The sequence below is a fragment of the Rattus rattus genome, chromosome 5 (assembly GCF_011064425.1).
Source record: "Rattus rattus isolate New Zealand chromosome 5, Rrattus_CSIRO_v1, whole genome shotgun sequence".
NCBI lineage: Eukaryota > Metazoa > Chordata > Mammalia > Rodentia > Muridae > Rattus > Rattus rattus.
This window is the reverse complement of record NC_046158.1, coordinates 122,389,211-122,408,529: the sequence shown is the minus strand read 5'-3', so window position 1 is coordinate 122,408,529 and position 19,319 is coordinate 122,389,211. Positions and strand designations below refer to the sequence as shown.

The 19,319-nt window shown below is 43.5% G+C and overlaps 1 protein-coding gene across 2 annotated transcripts in view; it reads left to right on the top strand.

Annotated features, from left to right (window-relative positions):
- The first annotated feature begins 5,728 nt into the window (after positions 1-5,728).
- Positions 5,729-19,319, top strand: part of Kif16b (kinesin family member 16B) — a 290,355-nt gene continuing 276,764 nt past the window's right edge. Inside the window, exon 1 of one of the 2 annotated variants that reach the window (XM_032904316.1) lies at positions 5,729-5,885. In XM_032904316.1, coding sequence (XP_032760207.1) covers positions 5,839-5,885 — 47 coding nt within the window. In that variant the 5' untranslated portion in view covers positions 5,729-5,838. The remainder of the gene's footprint in view (positions 5,886-19,319) is intronic. The other variant, XM_032904314.1, reaches the window with a different exon arrangement.

Below are 19,319 nucleotides of genomic sequence, written 5' to 3'. Positions count from 1 at the left end.
CAATCGGATAGAAAGTTTCAGGCCCTGTCTCAAAAAAGAAATTGTGTGTTGGTTCAGCAAGTCACAAATGAACAAGACCAGCTGTGCAGAAGAGCGTGCCGGGCAGAGAGGAATCCCTGAGAACTGACTCAGTGGAGAGAGCCAGGAAGGCAAAGCCCAAGCAAGGACCACCAGGAGGAGGAGAGCGGCCTCCTGACTGGGTGACAGACTTGTAGACAGCAACATAGCACGTGCAAAGAGAGCATCCCTGCTTCCAGAAAATGGCTTCACTGACTGAGGTTCCAAAGCTGGGTGAGGAAAGAGGTTTCTAAGGTCATTTTGCCTTGGTAACTTCAAGAAAGGAACAAGTGGCCATGAAGATTTTGAGATTTCATTTCTATAAAGAAATCGGACGAGGGTCCTGCTCGCTTGTCTATTACTCTATTTCAACAAGATTACCAGTTACTTAAAAAAAATTATATTTACGTATGTGAGCCACCATGTGGTTGCCGGGAATTGAACTCAGGACCTCTTGAAGAGCAGTCAGTGCTCTTAACCACCAAGCCATCTCTCCAACCTGACTACCAGTTACTGAATTGCCATTTATGTGCGCACCAACACACACCTGAAATCCCAGTGGCTTCAGCAAAGGTTACTGGTCAGTGTGGTAGCTCTTTTAGTCTAGGTGGAGTTGGTCATTCTCCTCATCTTTCAATAACATGTGATCTGTTGCTAATTTACCTGTTGGGCAGTAGCCGTTTTCACAAGCCCGGTGGTGCTTGACTGGTTCCTGGTGGCATGGCTAGGTCTGACTGAGTCATGTGATCATTCAGCAGGCTGCCCTGAACTTGCCCACAGAGCAGCAGCCGCGGTCATGAAACATGGGTTTTGAAGCGTGCAAAGCCTCTTGAGGCCAAGGTTTGCAAATCACATGAAGTCAACTGAGTTGTTCTCTGTGAACCAAAGGAAGTTCACAACCAGCCACGAAGACAGGCAGAGGTGGATTCTACTTCCAGTGAGGAGGCACAGCCGACTGCCAGACGCAGGCCTGCCTTCTGGGCAAGGAGGAAATTATGATTATTTTTATATTTTGGTGCTGGAAATAGAACTCAGGCCTTTAATATGCTAAGCAATGACTTTACCATTGAACTACACCTGCAATTTGTGTGATTATTATTATTATTATTATTAACTCTTCCTGCTCTGTTCCAGGTAAAGGGGCTTTCTAAGTGTTTGAGAAGTTAGATGTGTTTTCCCAACTCTGAACATTTATCTCAGGCATTTCTTTTGTCTCAATATTTCCTTTCTCATTCATCTCGGCAGTTCGAATTCTCTCTCTCTCCTGGAAGGCCTGTTTCCAGAATGCCTGCACCAGCACCCGTGAGGTCCTTTCGTAACTCTTTGCAGGGGATGGGGGTGGGGGGGAGATAAATGTGTTTTCTTGCCCTTAAGGAGGTGAGATGCTGCCACTCTGTGAAGTCTATCAATTCTGAACCATTTTTTACCATAGGTATAGTTACATGCAATTGAAAACAATCTTTTCCATCTTAGTATATGAAATGACTGTAATGTAGGGTGATCATTTCTATTAAATTGAATTTGCTGCGATTTCTTCATTCACTTTGCTCTAAAAGAAAACTGGTGTCCATGGTGACCTGCTTAGAGCTTCACTGAAATTACTAGGACTTTTGCGCGCGGGGGTGGGGGTTGGGGGGGGTTAATTTCCATTACAGTTACCTTATTGCCTAGGTTTTCTTTCAGACTTTAAAGTATGCGTTTCAAATTGCCAGTTTTTAAAAAAAAAAGGGTTAGTAGGTCTAGAGAGTCTGACCACCACTTTAAATTTCATATCTTAGCAAATAAAAATCATGCTGGATTTGCATTTGCATTTTGCTGTCTGACATTTCTGTTTGTGAACTTACACAGTTTTCGAAAGCCAAGAAAGTGCTTATGTTTATTGGTTAGCTGTCAGCCTGGTTGGGTTTTTTATTACTGTGATAAAGCAGTGAGACCAAAGGCAAATCAGGGAGGAGAGGGTGTGTTCGTCTTGACCTCTCAGGTCCCAGTCTATCACTAAAAGCAATGAAGAAGTTGGGCCCTGGTGGTGACTCATGCCTTTGTGACACACACCTTTAATTCTAGCACTTCAGGTAGAGGCAGATGGATCTCTGTGAGTTCAAGTCCAGCCTGGAGTACAGTGCAAGTTCCTATTTGTTTGTTTGTTTGTTTGTTTCTTTGTTTGAAGCAGGGTTTTACAATGTAGTCTTGGCTGGAGATAGTAGTCATGGAGATCCTCCTACCTGTCTGTACCTCAAGAATGTTGGGTTTGAAGGTCTGAGCCAGCATGCCTGGCCCTCATACTTCTTTCTTATATAATCCAGGATTACCTATCCCCGGTGACACCGCAGTGGGTTGGGTCTCTTCATATTAGTGATTAGTCAAGAAAATGACCCACAGGCCAGTCTGATAAAAGTTTTCCTTTTTCTTTTTCTTCTAAGCTTTAAGTTTAACGTTTTTTAAGTTTTTTTTTTAAGTCTAAGCAGAACAACTCAACTAAATTCAACAGCAGCTCCCCCTGTAAAACACCCCTAAAATGAGATATTAAGCATACTATGTGGATAATACTTACAGTCAGTACTTATGTAGCACTTATAAAATAGGTGTGTTTATGAGATGTCAGTTACACCATACATTGCAATTTAAACGTGTTTATCAGAGTTGTAAAAATGTCCTATTTGTGAAAGAATAAGTCAGTTTTAGTCTCTAGAATCTAGAAAAAGAATAAAGTGTAGTTAACGGTCCCATAGTTTTTTTTCCTTCTGATGATGCTTTTTCCAGATGATTTAAATGCTTTGAAGTGGTGTCAACGTGGTGTTTTGGGCTTTCTCACTTTGTACTGAAGCTGCTTAGGCACTTTAAATCATCAATATCTATTTAGAAAGGATAAATGAAGTTCAGAATGTTACAGCAAAACAGACCCCCCACCCCACAAACATACCTTTATGTATTCATGCCTGATTGGTGACAGTGCTATTCTCTCTTTTAAAAAAGATTTACTTTTGAAATGTTTGTGTGTGTGTGTGTGTGTGTGTGTGTGTGTGTGTGTGTGTGTGTGTATTGTGCACCTGTGCTGGCAGAGGCCAGAAAAGAACATTGGATCACCTAGTGTTACACATGGTTGTAAACTACCTCACGTAGGGAGCTAAGAACTGAACCCCTGCAAAAGCAGCCAGTGCTCTTAACTGTGGAGACATCTCTCCAGCCCCAGAATAACATTTGCAAATCCTTAAAGTAAATGATATGAGATCCAAAACAAAAATCAGTTTTTCTGAACAAGAAGCAAAATATAGAAAATAGATATAATGAAGTTGTATGTACTTTTGTTAAATCGCAAGTTATAGTATCAGCTTCACAACTAGCATAATTTCAAAGTCAAAATTAAAAAAGGAAGAACAATTTGAGAAAGCCAGCAACAGTCTCGAAATATCTGTGATTTCTAGTATCATCAAAAATTCAGATGTTACTACAGCTGCACATTTTTTTTCTTAAATTAGGGGCGACTACATAGAGGTAATTCCCCCCACCCCCCATACAAGTTCAGGAACTTTAAGATAGTTTATTTGGTGTCTCTTCTGAGTAACAGTCCTCCTAGCAGGTGTCCTTACCAAACTGATGCTGTGCTTAGCTTTTGGTCAATGTGTAACCTTATGCTTGACTTCCGGAGGAAGCTTTTGTGCAGATTAAGTCCTGAAAACTTTAAAAAGTCTAAAATTTCTAAAGAAGTGAAAGGGGTACCAGAGATTCATTGAAATTTGAGATGAAAAAGCCCCTTAAAATCTTCCCGTTCACTTTTTTTTTTTTTTTTTTTAGGTAGGTGTAGAGAGTAAATTAATCAAGGTGTGGCTGTTCAGTTCTCTGGCAAGAAAACTCCCTGCTTCTAATTTAAAATCCTGCTGTTTGTGCTCCGTGGGCTGCAGCACTTTGTCGGTTTTGTGTCAAATTGCAATGTGTTGGAATCAGAGGATTATGAACACGTGTCGGCAGCTGGAAATTCTGGATAGAACTGCCTGCATAACCCCAAACTGGACAAACAAAACCTCCAGGGACAGGAAATCACAGTAACAAGTAAACTACAGCTTAACACGGACGTCCTTAAGAGTGGAGTGCATTTTGCAGCAGTTGAGTGCAGAATTTGCACACCTGTTCTTGGTTGTTGCAGCAGCGACTCTACAGACAGTTGGGGATTGAAGTCCCGCCCGCCCAAGAGCGCATCCTACATAGTTTGTCCCCAAGCAGCTCCCATAAACGGCGGGCTCCGCCTCTACCCGTGGCTGCCAGAGCGGCGTGCTGCCTTGCTAGCTGCTGTGCCTGGGACCCGCCCGCTGCTTGCTACTGCGCATGCTCCCCATTTCCAGCTCTCGGAGTTTCCCGCCCTTGATTGGTTGACTCTGCACCCATTTCTAAGCCAGTAAAGCACTGGAGTCCAGGCGTTGTAGGACCGGGAACAAAGGGGACTCTTTGATTCTAACGTAGCTCGTAGGGTTCTAGGAAAGTTGATGAAATGAGGATTCCTTGTGTTAACGGGCAACATATTAGTCGACATATTATTTCACTTAATCTATTTCTTAAACCTTTTGAGTTCCAGATCAGCAGGCGAGGCAGACCAGAAGACTCAAAGCTAGTATTGGAGATGGAGCCGATAACCAAGAGCCTGCTTCAGCTCCCCTCAGGGAGGATGGGAGCATCACATCTAAGCTTTCTAGAGAAGCCTATTTGAACCCGAGACATCTACCAGGGAGTGAAATAATAGCGGGGATGTGAAGGTCTTGAGGACAAAAATGTTCCATTGTTGTTGTTAGAGACCTTGAGGATGAGGTAGAGTAAGTCAGTAGGCTTGCTTTATACTTTATACAGAGGCAGAAGTTCAGGGTCCTAGAGGAAGGCTGGTCTGTAAATCTTGAGTTACTCTGACTGGGGCAGGAGGAAGACAAGAGTTGATACTGGAGTTTTTGTGACCAGCAGGTGACTTTGTGGCTTACAGGCGGAGGTTTAGGGCTAACTGAATTTACAGGAAGAGAACCTGGTAAGAGGTCATTGGTGCCAGAGGCTTTAGCTCTTAAAAAACTAGAAAGGAAGATAGAAAGCAGGTGCCCTCACTTTTGATAACCCCAAGGACTAAAATTAAATTGCTAACCTGTCGCAAAAATGCAAAAACTCCCTTTAGATATGACCCCAATATAAACGACATTTCTACCTGCCTAAAAAATCCTCGATCCTTTTCTTGGTACCCTAAATTGTGTGATTCAGAACACAAACTTAGAACTCTTTGAAGAAACCGAGAAGTCCCTCAGAGTTCTCCATGACCCTTTGCTCCTCAACAAGACAGATGAGTTGAGTAGCACGGGCTGTATAAAGCCAGATCCATGTGTTAATGGTTGCAAAGCTCGTTTTTGGTACTCCATTCCTCGGATTCCTTGCGAATGTTCTAAATGCAGTACTCTTCCTGGGACTGACTGGGTTTGGCTTTCCCGGTTAGTGCGCACAGCTGGTTGCCATTGACTTCAAGGCAGGGCTGCGCTGGGGCGTGGCCACCAAAGAGGCGGTGCCCAGACTTCCGGGCCCCGCCCCTTCGCGTCGTAGGCAGCTGCCAAACCCCGGTGCGCGGATCACGCGGGCCGGAGCGGCTCTGGGCATGCTCAGTGGCCTGGCAGGTGTGGCCGCCTAGCAACTCCAGGTCGGCCCCTGCCGAGGGGCGGGTGAGAGGGAAGTGGGCGGGGGCGCGGGCACAGTCGCTGGAGTGGCCGGCGGCCGCGGGGCGCAGGCCTGGTGAAAGCCCCGAGGGCCGGGCCGTGATGAGCTATGGCATCGGTCAAGGTGGCCGTGAGAGTCCGGCCCATGAATCGCAGGTGAGTGGGGCCTCCCGCCCCCCACCCTCGCCACACCCCAACCCCGGGCAGCTCCGCTCATAGGCCAATCTGGATTTAAAAGGGACAAACCCCCGACCCACCTGGCAGTGCCAGTAGCCTTGGTCGTCCTGAGGGGCAAAGGTCTCCCTCGTTGAAGGGGACTCTGAGGAAAGTGTTCGCGAGGCCGGGGCGATTTCCATGTCCAGTTCCTATCCCAGAACGCGAAGCTTGCTCGTTCACCCTTTAAAAATACACCAAGGGAGCACGTTCGTGAAGTGAAATACTTGGGGGGTATCATGGAAGTGTGAGGGGTTCCCCGAACTGTCAGACACACACTCATTTGTGCCAACTCAGAAGTCTATTAATCATGTTACCTTTTAATCGGGAGAAAAGGTCCTCGAACACGGACCCAATGTCTAAACAGTAAGTTAGCAGTTCATAAGTTAAGGTTTCCATGGGGGATGAGGAAACTTCACCACAAAGTTTTGACTCCTTTGAAGGAGAGTCACAGGCACCTGTTTTGACTAATGCTAATGTTAAGGGGGCACCGAGGAGTGAGAACACATTTAGTGTGTCATCTCTTCTATTTTCCTACAAAGTAGTGCCTTGCCTAGCGTGACTCTCCTCTTCACTGACTGAAGACCCATTTCCAGTGACTTCTTCGTCAGTTTAGAAAGAAGCTTTGAGAAAGTTAACTTTTGAGAATGAGGTACATATAAGTGAATGCCCTCCAAGTTGACGGGCACAGGGCACATAAAGCCGTTTGTATTTATTGCTGTTTCAGTTCTTGGGACAATTGACTTACCATATGGCTGTTCTCCCTGAGTCATACTGTCAATTTCTGGAGGTCAGTGTTTGTTGGTTCTGACAGCCAGTCAGGACAGCAGAAGGTCATAAAACCAAAAGATTTTATTGAACTCTGCTGAATCTATTTTTTTTTTTTTTTATCTTCGAGTAGAACTGTTATCATGCTGGTGTGGGTCCATTGAACACTAGGGCTTTTGAAGTTAGTGAGTTTTGCGTGTGTGATTTTCAAGTTACCTCTAAAACTTTTTAGGGAGTTTGACTGTGTGTGTGTGTGTGTGTGTGTGTGTGTGTGTGTGTGTGTGTCTCAGAAAAATATTTGTTTCTTCACACTCCCAGTCATACAGGATAAATAGACCCCCAAAGTCTTTTAAATGATTTGTTTTCCTTTTTTAAAGATTTACATTATAAAGAATTCTTTTTTTCAGAACAATATGGACACATGCTAGAAAATAGTATCAGATAACTTTAGGAAACACTTATTAAATGTGGGTAAATGTAAGCGTCTTTTAGGAGCCTCTTGTCTAAAGAGGGAAGGATGATGAGATTCATCAATGTGGACTTTCTGGATGGGGTGCTGGGAGTTCCGCGTGTTGTCAGTAAGGCCCACGGAGGCAAGAAACAATTACAGAAGCCATATGATTTGAGTAGGCAGACAGATAAGATCTATGCCCAAAGAGTAATGCTGGTGACATCAGGATTGGGAAAAAAGGTAAGAAAGCAGTGATCTGGACCAGGGGTGGAAATAGGAAGGTGGGGTAGATACACCAAGACAAGTCCTTGGTATCTTGGTAAAGTTTGGTGACTTGTTGCATGGGCAGGGGAAGGAATCAGGATACTCTGAGAGTCATTAGCTTAAGTGGTCAGAGAGTGGGAAGGATTTAGGGAGAGCAGATAAGGATGTTGAGAGCGTTTTCTTAGCCATTCCAACATGCATGAAGTGCAGCAAGTATGGGTTACCAACTCGGTGTTTAGACAGTGAGTGCTGCATGCTTGTTTAACTTGATCTTTAAGTGTGTGGGGAAAAGAACATCGAGTTTCCATTCCAGGCAGGCGGGGCGGGGGGGGGGGGGTTAAGTCTTGATGCTTCCAGGATTATCTTGTGGAAATCTATAGAGGAGAATTGGCAGTCAGAGATTGGATGGTGGGATATGTCTCTCCTTAGGATTCCAAGTAGAAGAAGGGCTTGCTATCCTGGAAATAAGCCAGTGCAACACATTGTCCTGGCAGGAACAAGAGTCCCCTGTAGGCTGTAGTGGCCGTTGGTATCAAATGTTAGTAAAATGAAGGCAGTTCTTGGTCAAAGAGATGAGGATACTGGTAACTTTCCTAAGAGTAGTTTCTGGAGCCAATGATCCAGTAACTGGTAGTGAACTGGAGAGACACTAATGGTAATCTAAAGTGTTTCACCTAATTCATAAGCCCTGCAAGGTATGGTGTTTGGAAGTAACTGTTTTTAACCCCTGCTCTGGGAACTTCATCTGTCAAAATTTAATATATGCATCCGATTTTTATCCACTAAGATGTGTTTATAAGGATGGTATTGCTTTGCTGTAACAACATCTATAAAAAAGATCATAAGTGAACAGAATATAGAAACACTGGAGATTTTAAAACTGTGAAGTCATTCTATGTGGCATGGAAAAACTGTGGGTTCACTGTAAATGAAACAACTGCAAGTTAGGAGATGGACGAAAGCAAGATAGAGATATGCACACATAGAGTAGGCTAGAGTGTATGGGCGTGTGTGTGAGAGGAGCCTGGGCATGTGTGTGAGAGGTGCCTGCTCTGCCTGTTTAGAGCAGTTATAAACACCTGACAGGGCGCCTCTGTGCAGGAAGATGATGGCAAGGAGGCAGTGTGTTTTTTTCCTTTTACTATTTGAATCGTCACATTCATGTATAATTGTACAATTAATGATTGAAAACTTGGTTATGTGATTTTTAAAAGCTACAACTTAGAACTATTGTCTCTGGCTGGGAAGAATTTTGGGTGATTGTTGAAGACAATCGAAGGAAACTGCTATCTCTATCATCTAGCTAATCTATTTATCTAATCCATCTGTCTATAATCTATCAATCATTTATCATCTATCTCTTCTATCATCATCTATCTGTGATCTATCAGTTATCTATCCACCTGTCATCTATATTTATCTGTCCTTTCAATCAATCCTATCTATCTATCTATCTATCTATCTATCTATCTATCTATCTATCTATCTATCTATCTTCAGGCTAGGCCACCAAAGGCAAAAGGACACTAAGAATGAAGTGAGGGTGTGAAGAAGAGGGGCCAATGTGAGTTTGTCTGAGTCCTGAGCCTTCTCAACCCTCTGTCTTCCCTGAGTGAACTTGATCCCAGCCATGATACGATGTTCATTTTTACTGCCTGGTGGTTTGTATGTTAGGGGTTCTCATTTCCAAAGGCAATGATCCTGATTCAGTATCTGACTTGTCCAGTCTCTATTTTCTATCTTGTCTTTTTCTTTGGCTGCATTAGGTATTGAACTCAGGGATTGTGTACACAGTGCAGGTGCTATACCACTGAGCTAGAGCCTGAGTTGTCTTTATATTTTGAGACAGCTCCCCTATTTGTTTTGACTAGGTTGTCTACTCTGACCTTGAATTCACACTGTAGCTCAGGTGGGACATTTTATGAGTATGCTATCTGTCTATCTCTCTGGTAGACACACCAAATCCTTGTACAACTTTTAGTAGTAGAGGCATATTTTTATGCTATTTTTGCAGATTGGGAGGCAATGCCTTAGTCCGTTAAGTGAGTCATAACAAAATATCATCTACCTGGGTGCCTTGAAAACAACAGATATTTATTCCTTATGGTTCTGGATGCTGACAAGTCCAAGATCAAGGTACTGGTCAAAGGGTGTTTGAGGAAGGCACTTTTGCTGTGTCGTCACATGGTGCAAGGTGCAAATTCCTTGGGCCTGTTTGATAAGGATGATAAACCCATTTAGGAAGGTTTTGCCTTCCTGACTTACAACCATGTTTTGGAAAGGCTTTAGCATCTGAATGCCAGATGCACATGAATTGACTGTAGCACATAGCTGACTTGTCCAAAGGAAGGGCTATACTTTAAAAAAGGAATAAGTCATTTGTAGACACACAGTTTTGCTCATAATTATTATGGGCAGAGTAATATTATTTTATATATTATATCCCTTTTGCTTAATGACTTCTCTGTTGGTTTCACCTTTGTCTGTAATCTTATAGGTTCTTTTATTTTCCTTTTTGTTTGAAAAAAATGACAAACTGGGCATGGTAGCTCATACTTGTAATTCCAGCACTCTGGAAGTTGATCAGAAGGATCACCAGTATGAGTTTAGCCTAGGCTGTAAGAGTTAGATTCTGTATCAAAATACCAACACCTCCCCACCAGCACCCCAAAATATAAGAGAGTCAAATAAGGGACAAGATAATTTAGTAACTTCCCCCATTTCTGGTTAATTTCCCTTCCTAGTTCTTTCCCTATTTTTTTTTTTTTTTTTTTTGGTAGTACTAGGCATTGAACCAGGGCCTCACACATCTGAACAAATAATTCTATCATTGAGCTACATCCCCAGGCCTCTTAATATTTTTTAATTTTGTGGCAGGTTTCCACACTTTATTTTGAGCAGGTTGCCCTGGCTGGTTTGAACTCCCTGTGTAGTCAGTGTAGGCTTTGGACTTTCCATCTTTCTTACCTGTTCCCAAATAGCTGGGATGACTGATTTTTCTTGAAAACATTGATGGCCCTTCAGGGCCTTTGACACTTTAGGAGAGTCAGAGCCTCAGGGCAGAAAGTCTGGAGTTAAACCTTTGGTTGCATTTAGTATAAATTCGAGCATAAACCTTAATTGTCCTAAGTATCAGTTTTTATATCTGCTACATAATTGTAGATACTTTATCTTGCAAATCTGGGCTTTTTCCTCTCAATGTTAACTGGTTCACAGGGAGAAATAAATTTTAAATTGTTGGTCTATAGATTAGTAAAAGGACTCTTGAAGTAATTATACACATTATATACAATTTACTATTTTCTATTCAACATTATTGTATTATTTCACTCAAATGCTTGTATTTGATGAGTATGTTGATCTCAGGTAGACTGATGAATTGTAGCTGGGAGTGTAGCAGATACAGTTTGGGGATCTAGTGATGGAGACAAGAAGATGGCCCCATTACTTGGTGCCTAGCATAGCAGGGTCTCCATAAAGATGCGTTGTGGTAGGGCTGATGGTGTGGCTCATAGGTGAGCATTTGTTTAGCATGGCCAAGGACCTGGGTTGCGTCCATAGTAGTATACCACCACAAATTTCTCCTCCTTCCTCTTTTCCACTTCCTTGTCCTTTTTGTCATTATTATTATAATTTAATTATTGTAACTTAAAGTGTAAAAAGAAATATTTGCCAAGTGCTGGACATATGCCTGATTTGTGGCTGTTTCCTGTAACTTGCTGTGCTCCCTAAGGCAGATCAGCCTATGCTGCCACTTCTCTGCAGAGCCTAGCTTTCCTGATTTGCATCACAGGTACAGTTTATCCTCCTGCCACTCAGTTCAAAAGAGAAGGAAAAAGTGCCACTGACTCTTGACTGGGACCAATTCCTTTAGGGTCCAGCCAAGTCTTTCCCTTTTAAGATCAAGGTAAGATCCGAAGAAAGGCAGTTCCTGGTCAGCCTGGGCCGGTGGGTGAGTAGTGTGTCCTACTTGGTAGATGGGAAGGAACCTGTCCAGACACTGGTTCCTGCCAGACTCCATGTGAGTGAGTCTCTTATCTCTACCTTGGCAGCCTCCTTTCTTCCTTACACCAATTGATAATGACTGACCCAGCTTTTTAGTCAGTCACTTAGTTTGTCTGTCTCACTTTCTGTCTTTCTGTCTGTCTTGACAGGATCCCTTTTATCCCAGATGATTGTAAACTTCATATCCTCCTGCTTCTGTTGTCTGAGTGCTTTATTGTAGACTTATGCTTCCATGCCTTGTTTGATGAGGTGTTGGGATGCAAACCCGGGTCTTTGCGCATGCCAGGCAAATATTATGAGCCTTTTGCCTGCATTGTATGGAGAGGAGACTATGGCCTCTCAGATGACAGTGCTGGGCTGAGCTAGCTCTGCTTCCCTTCAGAGCCCTGTATGGATACTTGTCTGAGGGCTGTCAGATGACAGAGTCTTGGGCCTTAGGGACTTACTGGTCTGCTGGTTGTAGAGGCACAGAGATCCCACAATAGTGACATTGTCCTTTTACAGTTCAGATGGAGTTTCTGTGAGACTCTGGGTCTTGGGGAGACGTTGCTGGGGTCTCAAGTAAGTTCAAGTTTGAGTTGAGGGCTTCAGGAATATTGCTTGGTAACTGCTAAGTACTTGAGGATACTCTTTGGGAGCTGATATTGCAAGCCCATTCTTCTGTTGAGGGCCACACTGGACATTGGGATTTAAGCCTGTTTATTTTATTTAAACTTCCTAACAGTCTTCATACCTTGCTTAAAGTCCTTCCATTGCACAGAGACTTTGCTGAAGGGAGGGCATGGGGAGGAGTTTAGTGTGACAGGATTGTAACGTAGTTTTGAGAATTTGTTGAGAGGCAGAAGGCAGAGTGTTGGTTGTTAAGGCTTTTCTTTTAAGTCCAGAGTTCTGTGTTGTCAGTGGCCAACTAAACTTTAGGAGAGATGGCTCAGCAGTTAAGAGCACTGACTGCTTTTCCAGAGGTCCTGAGTTCAAATCCCAGCAATCACATGGTTGCTCACAACTATTTGTAATGGGATCTGAGTCCCTCTTCTGGTGTGTCTGAAGACAGCTATAGTGTCCTTATATATAATAAATAAATATATCTTTAAAAAAGTTCACTACTCAGCTGTTTTAAGCGCTTCATTGGTGTCAGCTTGGCCTGTAAGCAAAGCTATGGGACATTTTTCTTGATTAATGATTGATAAGGAAGGGCTTGGCCCACTGGGTGGTGCTAGCCCTGGGGAGATAGGCCTGGGTTATATAAGAAGGTGAGTGAATTGTGGAGAGCAAGTCAGTCGGTAGCGCACCCCCCCCCCCCATGGCCTCTGCTTCAGTTCCTGCCTCCAGCTTCCTGCCTTGAGATCCTACTGTGATTTTCCTCTGTAATGGAGTGAGCTGGGACTTGTAAGATGAAATCAATCTTTTCCTCCCTGAGGTTGCTTTTGGTCGTGGTCTTTTATCACAGTAATAGAAACCAAACTAAAACAGATGTGTCATCTGTAAAAGTGTACCACAGGAACTTGAGTTGTAAATCCCTCTAAATTTCATGAATCAGAGATGACTACTTGCAAAGTTTTGATGTGCTTGCATACAGTTTGTTCCTTCTCTGCTTACATATGCATTTTTTATATCCTCATTTTTATTGTTGTGTGAGAAATCATGAAGACCAGTCAGTGCACAAAAAGGCTGAGAATCAAAGATAACTGAAGGTTTAGGGCTTTACTAGGCAGAGGAGTGTTTAGTCCAAGTGAGTGCTGGGCAGGGAGCTGGCTGGGGGACAGGGAGATGTATAGTGGGGTGCTGATGGGGGATGGAGCTGAGGTCAGTTATGGGCGTTTTAGTGTAGGCTTGAAGGTTAGGTACTGGAAAGTGATGGCTGCTTTGGTGGAAGAGAGCACTGTCACCATAGTGAAGAAAGAGACAGGATGAGGGGCAGCAGAGTCGTGTGACCAAGACCAGAGTTGTTTAGTCGGCTGACTGTGTGACCTGCCATGTCATTTGTGCTTTGTAAAACTCAGTTTCCTTTTCTTAAATTGTGATTTTCCCCTTCCAGGTGTGTTCTAGAGATAGCTGTAAATCACCGAGACAGTTGTGGAGGTGTCATAAGTTAAAAGACAAAACAAAACAAACATTTTATAATGCTGAGTTGCTCTTGGCCTTTTAAGCCTTTGCTTCCACTGTGTAATGGGCATGCCTGCTATGCCTTAGAACATCCATTAGAAACATCCCCATAGGCTTGTGTTTTGTATACTTCTTCTCCAGCTGGTGGCACTATTTCGGGAGGCTGTGGACCTTTTAGGAGCTGAGACCCAGGTGCTGGAAGTGCGTTACTAGCTGTAGGCTCTACAGCCATTCACCGAGCTGCTCATCTGTAACCTCCTTGACATGACAGAGTGAGACCTGAAACCATGAGTGGAAATAGACTCTGTTAGTATTTCCAAAACATACAGGGGGGTTTCCCACCAGCACACAATGTATGATACTGTCCTGGCTCTGTGAGCTGCTCTTTGTATTTTGTTTACAAAATTAATCAGAACTCTTACTGGGGGCTGGGGAGATGGATCAAATCGGAAAGGTGCTCGCTGAGCCTAGCAACACCAGTGAGCTCCAGCTTCTGTAAGAGACTCTGTCGTAAAAATTATGTGGAACAAAATCAAGGAAGATCCTGGTGTTATCCTTCACATGTGCACACTTAATCAATTCACAAGCACCCTTACAGTACATACATGAACATGTAACACATAACATACAAGAATTCTTAGGGCTCCACAGTAATTTTTAAGATTATAAAAAGGTCCTGAAGTCACACCATTGAGACCTGTGCCGTCAGACAGTGTTGTGTAGGTTGTTGGGAGGAAGGTGAAGAAGCAGTAGAGCGTTTGCTTGGCATAGCGCCGTACGCACAGTCACTTGTTGGTAAATCCTAACTGCTGCTGTTTCTCATAATTTCAGTCATCACGTGGGGAGGCAGCAGTGACCCCATGCTGGCCAGTTTTATGTTAGCTCCACACAAGCTAGAGTTATCTGAGAGGCGGGAACCTTGATTGAGAAAAACTCCTCCATCAGATTGGGCTGTAGGCAAGCATGTAGAGCATTTTCTGAATTAATCCAGCTCATTGTAAGTGGTGCCGTTCCTGGGCTGGTGGTCCTGGATTCTATAAGAAAGCAGGCTTCTGAACATGCCAGTAAACAGAACCTCACTGTGGCTTCTAAGAGGTCCTGCCTCCGGGTTTCTACCCCATTTGAGTTCCTGTCCTGATTTCCTTCAGTGATAGACTATGGTGTGGAAGTATAATCCAAAGAAACTGTTTCCTCTTTAATTTGTTCTTGGTTATAGTAATGTTAGCCCTAACTAAGTCAGATGGCCTAGTGTGGAGAGGAGGGAGGATAACAGGAGAGTAGTCTGTCTAGCTAAGTCTTGGGTTAGGTCTGCATTGGAGATTAGGTCTGGTTGGAAGAGAAGGAGTGGGAAGTGAGGTGGGGCTCAGGAAAAGAAGGAGGGAGGAGGGAGGGAATGAGGGGTTAGGAAGAGAAGGTGTGGGGCACGAGAGAGCTAGGTTCCTGTTCCCGGCTGGTTCTGAAGCTCCTTTCCTCCTCTGAATCTTCTGTGCCTCACCAGGGCATAGGGCATTTGTCTTAAAAAGAAAGGAAGGAAGAAGGGAGGAAGGAAGGAAGGAAGGAAGGAAGGAAGGAAGGAAGGTCGATCCATGTTGGAGCAGTGGTGACAGTCACATGAAGGATAAAGGGGCAGAAGAGGGACTGGGTGAGGGCCTGCTGGGATAGAAAGCAGTTTCTCAGGCGATGCCTGGGAGCCAGGATGCTCCCCCTGGGCCTCTGTGGCAATGGTGCTGCCATTGCTCGTTGTTTCGAACACATGAACGTGTGTGCTTTGCCTTAGGAGCTTGACAGGTAATCTGAGGGAAAGGGGCAGTGATGTGAAATATATTTCAGAACTAGTGAACTATTCTTACACTTATTGAGTGGTAGTATTTTTAAAATGTTCTTTGAAAACCTAGACTATGTCCTAAACATCTCCTAACATGGGGCTGCACTTCACTGCAAACACACCGGGTGCATGTGTGTGTGAGAGAGCACGTGTTCAAGTACTTACCATAGAGAGAGTCGGCATGTGTATGTCTTTCTGTCGGAGAGAGAGGGAGGGGCATTTAGAGACATTCAGTCACCTGATGTGAAAGGCTGGGTCCGAGGTTGGTTTATGTTAGACATCATTATTTTATTAGTTTTTCCTAGTTAGTTTAGAAGCCTTTTACTGTTTTTCAGCTTCTTGTACAGAGATACTGCCTCACTGACACTTAAGAAAAGACATGTTAATTCTACCTACCCTGTATCCTGAGTGAGGGTGGGACAGTGCTGGGTAATATCTTACTGGCTACTGAGACTTCGATGCCTCTGTCAAGCTCAAATGATGAAACGGGAAGAACCCGTCATGGCAGTCATGGTAGCTAGGATTCTGCCACCTGTTCGTGACAGTCCAGCAAGGCTCCAGACTTCCCTTCGCTCATTTACTAGTTTTTGCCTGAGCCACTTGTCTGTGAGCCTCTGTGTCTTCCATCAGTAAGTACGTTTATTATTCACTGTTGCTGTCCAGAGGAGGAAAAGTACATTTCTATGGTCAGCAATCTATTCTTAGACCCTTGGAGTCCATTTCAGTGAGGCACATGGAATTTAGAATACGTTGAGAAGCTCTATAATGGTCTTCAGAGTAGACTATTTCTGTTCCCTCATTGATTTACTAGGAATTCTAAATCCTACATCATCAGTATTTTATATAATCCTTAACAATTCTGTCATTAGCTCAGACTTAGAAAACTAAGGATCAGAATGGGATCCTGACTCAATGCCACTTCCTCCAGGAAACTGTTATCACATGACACATGACACAGCATTTCTGGCTTCATAGCAGTTACTGTCTTCTGACATTCTATATTCATGTCCATATGGGATGTATTCTTGATGCCTGTCCATCCTTCATGTGAATGTCACAAGAACTAGGGCCCATATGAGTCTTGTTTGCATTTCCTCAGGGCTTAACTCCGACACCCAGCAAGTGTTTGCTGTATAATGTCAGCCCCTCCTACCCTATGTCCATCTTTACACAGTGTGAGTGCCTGTAAGGAGCTCAGCCAGGATCCATGGCTCCCCCCTCTATAGATCATTGTGTTCTGTCTGTGAGGAGGAAAGGGACTCTTTGCATTCTTTATGGGTGTCCGGAAGAGTGTAAGGGGTCTGGAGAGGGGCCTGGTTAAGGATTATAGCTTTCATACCCTCACTATTTATTAAGTTTATTACGTGAAATTTGCATAGCTACTTCTATACTCTAATTCTATCTATTAAGGCCCAGTGTATACTGTGCTTAAATGAAGCATAGTTTATGGGATAGCATATTCTTGTCTCTTCCTCAGAAAAGTGTTGGTTTTAGTTTGTTTGTTTGAATATTTTTAGACTTAAGTAATGTTTTAAGCACACATTTTTCAACTCTTATCTACCTTCTCCCTAACATTAACATCTCAAATGTTACAGTGATCAAAAGCTGAGAGATTCATACCGTCCCAGTGCTGCTCAGTGGACTGGATTTGTGCTTTTGCCCTTCACTGACTTCTTTACCTTCGTGCTCTGCCATCCAGTCTAGTACCCACATGTTCTGTAGTTGGCATCTGTCCACATTTGACCTTGGACAGTTTTTCAGGCTTTCCTTCATTTTTATGACCTTATATACCTCTTTAATTTTTCATAAGAATTAAATTTTTAAAAAATACTTATTTATTTTACTTATGTGAGTACACTGTAGTTGTCTTCAGACACACTAGAAGGGGTCATCAGATCCCATTACAGATGGTTGTGAGCAGCCATGTGGTTGCTGGGAATTGAACTCAGGACCTCTGGACAAGTAGTCAGTGCTCTTAACCTCTGAGCCATCTCTCCAGCCCAGAGGATTAAAAATATTTTTTGAGAATTTCACATACAAGTACAATGCATTTGCCCCTGTCCTTTTTCCTCTCCTTCCCTTCCAACTTCTCCTGTGTCTCTCTACATAACCTCTCAAATTCAAATACTCATATGCACACATACACACACATGTTTGTACAACCCACTGAGTCCATTTAGACTTGCCAGTATACACGTAGGCGTAGGACTGACCTCTGGGGCACAGGCAACCTGTCAGGAGGCTGGTCCCTGAAGAAAATGGACTCTTCTTCCCTTAGTAGCCTTGGGCTTGTCTGTAGCTTTACAGTTAGTGGTGGGACTTTGTGAGCCCTTCTCCTGTCCATACTGGAATGTTGATTGGTGTTGTCTAGTACAGGCCTTCTTATGCTGAGCTCTCATGGATGCAACACCTAAGTCACATCCAGAAGACATGTGCACAGACATCCTCTGGCTTCTATAGTCTCTTGGTGCCTTTCTTCTGTGGTGTATCCTGGCCTTAGGGGTAGGGGTTTTATTATAGACATCTTGTTTGGGTATGGGCACTCCACAGTCACAAATTCTCCATACTTGGACCAGTTGTTGTCTCTAGTAATTTTGTCCACTGCATAAAGAAGCTTCTTTGGTGAGGGGTGAGAGCTGCGCTGATCTATAGCTATAAGGATCTTTATTTAGAAGGCCATTGAAGATGGTATCAGATTATGAAATTATAGGACGTTATCCTCTGTGTCTGTGATCTCCTTAGCTACAAGGTCTTAGATGACCTTCATATTTCAATTAAGGGCAATTTATTAGAATGATCCTCAATTTGTATTTTGGTGATTATTTTTTAATGATTAACTTCAATTAATATGTTTTGGCAAGAGGACCACATAAGTGATTTTGTACTTTTCCTGTAGTGTTTGGAAAGTCTGCTTATCACTGTGTTTTATTACTGAGAGTGCTGACTATGCTTACCTGGTTAGCACATCATTTAATCGGTCTCTGCACTAGTAACATTTTATTTTTTCTTTGTAATTAGTAAATATTTTGAGAGAGATACTTTTGCATGAAAGGTTTCTGACCAGTTCACCTCAGAATTCCACCTACTTTCCACAAAGATCTCCTAATAAAATTGTTGTGAATAAGGCTCATTTCTGGCAGGTCTCTCTTCTGAGTGGAGAAGGATTTTCGTGTTATTTGAAATGAGGGGCTTTTGAGTTTTGGAAGGCTGCTGCTGATTGTGGAGAAATGTCTTCTTGTAGCTGGTCCAGCAAGGCATTTTCCAGTTCAGTGTGTGCTGCCGTTTTCTCCTCACAACTACTTCATTAGAAAAAGAAGATATCTGTTGCCACCTAAACCAGTGTTATGATCCATACCCTGAAAAGCAGAAGTGTAGTGAGATTCCTGAAACGCGAAACGTGAGCTGCGAGTGCCACACTTGGGATGTCCATAGTTCTCTTTCTTGGAGGCCCATGCTGAGTTGGGCTGCAGGCGAAAGGTTCTAGGAACACAGAAACTCAGAAAGAGAACTATAAAGTTTTGTGAGTTCAGGGCTCAGAGCCTACCACAGGGTGCTGCTCTCCTGAGCTTGCTGCCCCTGGCCCTCTTGGCCCTGTGAGATCTCCCAGCAGTGCGCCCGCTGAGTCTCATTCTCAGAATCTCAGTGATTCTGTTCATCAATTCTGCCTGGGGCACAGGTAAATGACTCAGGAGCTCCTGTGAAGGGGACTTGAAGACCCTCAGGAAACTTCTAAGAGAAAATGACTTAAATTGATGAAGACTAGCTTTAAAGTGGAAAATGCTGTTGAGACAAACACTTGAAAACTAGATTCTGGGCTGTGAGACGGTTCTGCAGTTAAAGGCACTTGGCACAAGCCTGACTGATGTGGATCTCTGCAACCCACATGGCAGAAGGAGAGAAGTGACTCAGAACTTCTCCTCTGACCCCTACATGCTTATGGTAGCTATGCATGCATCCACAT